The 5000-nt window shown below is 40.6% G+C and overlaps 1 protein-coding gene across 4 annotated transcripts in view; it reads right to left on the reverse strand.

The window, feature by feature from the left end:
* Positions 1–671: 671 nt before the first annotated feature.
* LOC144956659 (trypsin-7-like) overlaps positions 672–5000 on the reverse strand; it is a 33377-nt gene continuing 29048 nt past the window's right edge. For all 4 annotated transcript variants that reach the window (XM_078887306.1, XM_078887309.1, XM_078887308.1 and 1 more), the window contains exons 10-12: positions 3632–3769; positions 2308–2465; positions 672–906 (exon numbers count right to left, since the gene is read on the reverse strand). In XM_078887306.1, coding sequence (XP_078743432.1) covers positions 715–906; positions 2308–2465; positions 3632–3769 — 488 coding nt within the window. In that variant the 3' untranslated portion in view covers positions 672–714. The remainder of the gene's footprint in view (positions 907–2307; positions 2466–3631; positions 3770–5000) is intronic.

Below are 5000 nucleotides of genomic sequence, written 5' to 3' on the forward strand. Positions count from 1 at the left end.
TATAAAGCCTTGAAAAGAGAAGTAACATGTAACCTGGATGGGACCTCTTGACCTCCCATGGTGGGCAGGAGGTCACTTAAAGATCTGACAAGACTAGTGTATATGAAAGGTGCCAGTCAAAGACTGGGTACCCAGTGGAGGTCGACTGATTTTTTGGGATGTTGCAAGTCTAATAACCCAAAATGGAAATCTCAAAAAATGGCGCAAATATTGTCGTCGAACGACAAATGGAATTTTTAGGACACATTATCCGCCACCCTGGTTTGGAAGTACTCGCCTTGACTGGAAAGATGAATGGAAAAAGAATAAGAGGAAGACAAAGAATAACTTGTTTGAAAGGGATAAGAACTTGGACAGATGAAGCTGAGAAAGGTGGCGCTGCTTTAATAGAATTAGCAAGAGATAGATCAGCTTGGCGGAAGATGACCTCCGACGTCTGCTTCAGATACGGAACTACATGATGATGATGATTGTCGTCGATTCCAGTGTTAAACTAGGCATAATATACGGGGGTTTGGATGTCAGACCTGCATATATGTACACGTCGGTGTCATACTAGAATTTTTTACTATCTATCCCACATTCTTCCTTTTTAGTGGTGCTGATATGACCTAAACGTTTTGCAAGTGCAGTGAAACCCTTCAAAACAAACAAAACAAACAAGCTACATATTTATAACAATAAAATATCCTTTATTCACAAAATTACAAAAGATTAATAATTTCTCCATCTTCGAGTGTTGTCTTGAGTGGACTCTAAGATATACTGTTTGATGAGTGGATGGTTGACACGCGTGTATACCCCAGGGTACAAAGGTTTGGCACACTGATTACCGAAGGAAACAATTCCAAACACACTGTAGGGGCCATTCTTCTTACGACACACGAGGGGTCCACCTGAGTCGCCCTGAAAGAAATCAATATTGGATTTCTAAAAAAACGTGGCTTGTGCGGCTATGTGGTCTAGTGGTATGTCACTCGCTTTCAGATTGGAAGGTCCTGGGTTCGAGCCTCGCTTGGAAAAAGGATCTTTATTCACATTCTCTCACCGTACTCAGGTGTAAAATGAGTACCTGACCGTTATCAGCATTGTCTCTGTGAGAAACAAAATTGTTGAGTCATTGGAAAAAGGCTCTTTATTCACATTCTCTCACCATACTCATGCGTAAATTGAGCACCTGACCGTTGACAGTCGGGAAAAGAATTTGTAATATCGCCTAACAGGCGTCATGCCTTGTTCTACATGTTACCTTGTTCTACATGTCAACGTGTTCCTGTTTGTCAGGGACCCTTTGTAAAGCGCTTTGAATACGTTTAGTGGACATTGCGCTATGTAAAAGCTCGTTTTTGTTTGTTTTGTTTTCAAATACCTATGACCTGAATGACCCTTGACCCTTATCTTGGCCAAAACTCTGAAACTAGAGACGTCACGTGGTATTTCTGGTCTCCCAGGATGAAGAGGGTTTTTTTTTTTTCAAAGGTGAAGGTCAATTGAATCATTCGACCCTTGAAGGCCGGCTATTCTGACCATTTGTTGTAGACCCTTGTATTTCCAGTAAACGACAGTTAGTTAATTGGTCAAAGCATCCCAGGAGAAAACCCATTAAAAAAAATTTGGCCAGAAAACTCGTCCTTCAAATATCGATTGATTTAAATGACCCTCATCTTGGTAAAAACTCTCAAACCAAAAGACCACATTTTTAAAGATGTCATTTTTCCAGATCTCCCATCACGTTTCCTCAATAGTCTTGGGTTGTCCATCCTTGTTGGGGGATACGATAACTCAGTTGGTAGAGCACGGTAAACGTGCATTTAATTTCAGGTCTGATAAGCCAAAATGTCAGGGGCCCATTGTTGTAATGGGAATACATCGATACTCTCAAAGCAACGAAACATAGTGTCCATGACAACAAGGTGACATAGGCCCCATATTTGCCTTCGATGATCAGACCTGTTGTTATGTGTACATCGTGCGGCCACGTGGTCTAGTGGTACAACACTCGCACTCTAATCGGAGGGTCCAAGGTTCGAGCCCCGCTGTGAGCGGCGAATAGCAATATCCATGGAAAAGGCTCTTTAATCTCATTCTCTCACCATACTCAGATGTAAAATTAATACCTGGCAATGAACTGTAAGAGCATTGTCGTTTTTTTTTGGGGGTTTTTTTTTGGGGGGGGGGGAGAATGTAATAACGCCTAACAGACGTCATGTTAAAGTTTGTTGTTGACCAGGGACCCCTTTTAAAGCGCTTTGAGCACGCTTAGTGGATATTGCACTATATAGATGTTCAAGATTTCAACCAACTTACTTTGCAGGAATCCTGACCGCCCATTTTGTAATTTCCGGCGCATAACTTCAAATCGTTAAAGTGTCGACCACCGTATGAGGACATGCACTTATCCCTGCGGACGATAGGAACGGTCACTTTTCGTAGTAGATCTGGTTGGCGTCTGTCGATGGCACGGCCTGGAAGGACAACAACAACAACAACAACAAAAGAATAGAATTATCATCATCATCATCATCGTCATCATCATCATCATCATCATCATCATCATCATCATCATCATCATCATCATCATCACTATCATCATCATCATCATCATCATCATCATCATCATCATCATCATCATCCATATCATCATCATCATCATCATCATCATCATCATCATCATCATCATCATCATCATCATCATCATCATCATCATCATCATCATCATCATCACATCTCATCATCATCATCATCATCATCATCATCATCATCATCATCATCATCATCATCATCATCATCATCATCATCTTCATCTACCTCCTCCTCCTCCTCCTCTTCCTCCTCCTCCTCTTCCCTCTCCTTCAACTCCTCTTTTCACACACAGAGGCATGGCAAGGTATTACTTGAAAACAACACAAAGAAACTGAAGTCTGGAGGAACGAAATCCCCATAGATACTGGTATGGACTTATACATCGAGTTACGCTAGGAAAGAGTTGCTCCCCTTTGTTATTAGCTAATCGACTTTAGTCACAGCCCAATTAGTTATTATTCATTAAGTCCATTGTTTAAAATATCATCTGTGCTTACATATATCAGAGTGGCATGCCCTGGAGAAGGATGCACTCTTTGTTCCTTACTATCTATGTTTGAGTTATATACAGTCCTTCTACTTACAATGGTGTTGTGATATATTTGTATATACTCTAACTTATATTCAGTAATAAATTGTTCTCTCACATCGAATCACTTAATGCTTCTGGGCTGAGAGATTCCACAAAATTCATCTGGTGTCCCGTCAAAAACACAACAGATACAACTTTTCATATGTCTTATGATCAGAATGTGTAAAATTTATAATGTTTTTTTTTCCCCTCTGGATACGCTTTTATGCTCGTCGGAGAAATATTTCATAAGGCGTCCGCCATTGTTCCGATAGTTTAGAGCCAGTTACTATGTTACCATGCGTCATTACGAGGGAAGTGACGTTACAACTGTTGAAGGGTATTAATGTATTTATTTCATTGTTTTTTGTTGTGGCTGAAGATGGGTTTTCAGCCCGAAACGTTCCGTATTTGGTATTGTTATTTATTTTTTAAAGCTTTTCTATTCGTTTCTGTTTATTACTGAATAAAACTTACGGTCCATGACCCCCCATCCAGCAACCACACACTCATCCATGTCCTCGGCGCGTTGACTTTCATGGGGAATACAAACGGGAGCGATGCAAGGTCCAAATATTAATTCTTTCTCCAAGGTTACAATGGCCAAGTCGTAATCTGGAGATGAGGGGAATGGATGAAGGGTGAATGGATGGAGGGTGAATGGATGGAGGGTGAATAAACAAAGGGTGAATTAATGAAGGGCAAATGGATGAATGGTGAATAAATGAAGGGTGAATGGATGAAGGGTGAATGAAAGAATGAACGATGAATGAATGAAGGGCGAATAAATGAAGGGTGAATGAATGAAGGGCAAATGGATGAAGGGCAAATGAATGAAGGGTGAAGAATGAATGAAGGGTGAAGAATGAATGAAGGGTGAGTGGATGAATGAAGGGTGAATGGATGAATGAAGGGTGAATGGATGAAGAGTGAAGAATAGCAAGAATCAGTTAAAAGGGGGGGGGGGGGGGGGGTGAGATTATTGGTGTGCAAAAACAACGTTGATGTGCAGGAATAATTAGAAAACCCAAAAGACAATCAATCGGGGCTGACGTGTACATATATGCAGGTCTGACATCCGAACATCCTTATATGTCTAGGTTAACATTGTAATGGACAAAATTTGCGCCATTTTTTGAGATTTCCATATTGGGTTATCAGACCTGAAATTAAGTGCACGTCGCCTACCACATATCCTGGTTTACTAAAAATAGATTTTGACGTGTAATGATATCCTGGCCACACCGATAATTCTCAATGTCATATCTCTACATTCGAGAACTAATCACATTCGAGAACTAATCACAGTTTTAAAAATAAAGAATATATATGGATAAGAAATCATCTAGGTGAGGTCATTGTTGGTGTGTAGGATACAAAGGATTCTTGAAATCTTGAGTTAAACTTTCCAAGTTGTTCCAAATGCCCAAGGCTTTGAACCCAAATCCCTCCAGTGGAACAGGGAAGGCAATTCGTGACGCCTCGCCTTCTACTTTCCTGGTTCCTAAATCATTGAAAGTGTGTATGTATCTAGTCCTCCAGCAGACTAATAATGAATAGATTGTATATTGAATCATGATGTGGCCTAACTAGCACAGTAGAAAACGGTGGGGGCCGCCTGAAGCCTGTGATCGTGAAAATACTGACGAAAGAGTGAAAATGGAGAGGTTTCGTATAGGTACGATACAGATAATAGACGTTTTGGGTACAAACCCTTCGTCAGCACAATAATACACCGATTGGATTCAATTTTCTGATGTCACGTCGCCCAACAACGGCGGCCATCTTGGTTCTAAACAAAGAAAATTGGTACTTTTAATTCTTCATGCTGGCTAGAACTTTTCAT

The sequence above is a fragment of the Berghia stephanieae genome, chromosome 11, assembly GCF_034508935.2.
Source record: "Berghia stephanieae isolate SIO BIC M18660-M18661 chromosome 11, UCSD_Bste_1.3, whole genome shotgun sequence".
In the NCBI taxonomy this organism is placed as follows: domain Eukaryota; kingdom Metazoa; phylum Mollusca; class Gastropoda; order Nudibranchia; family Aeolidiidae; genus Berghia; species Berghia stephanieae.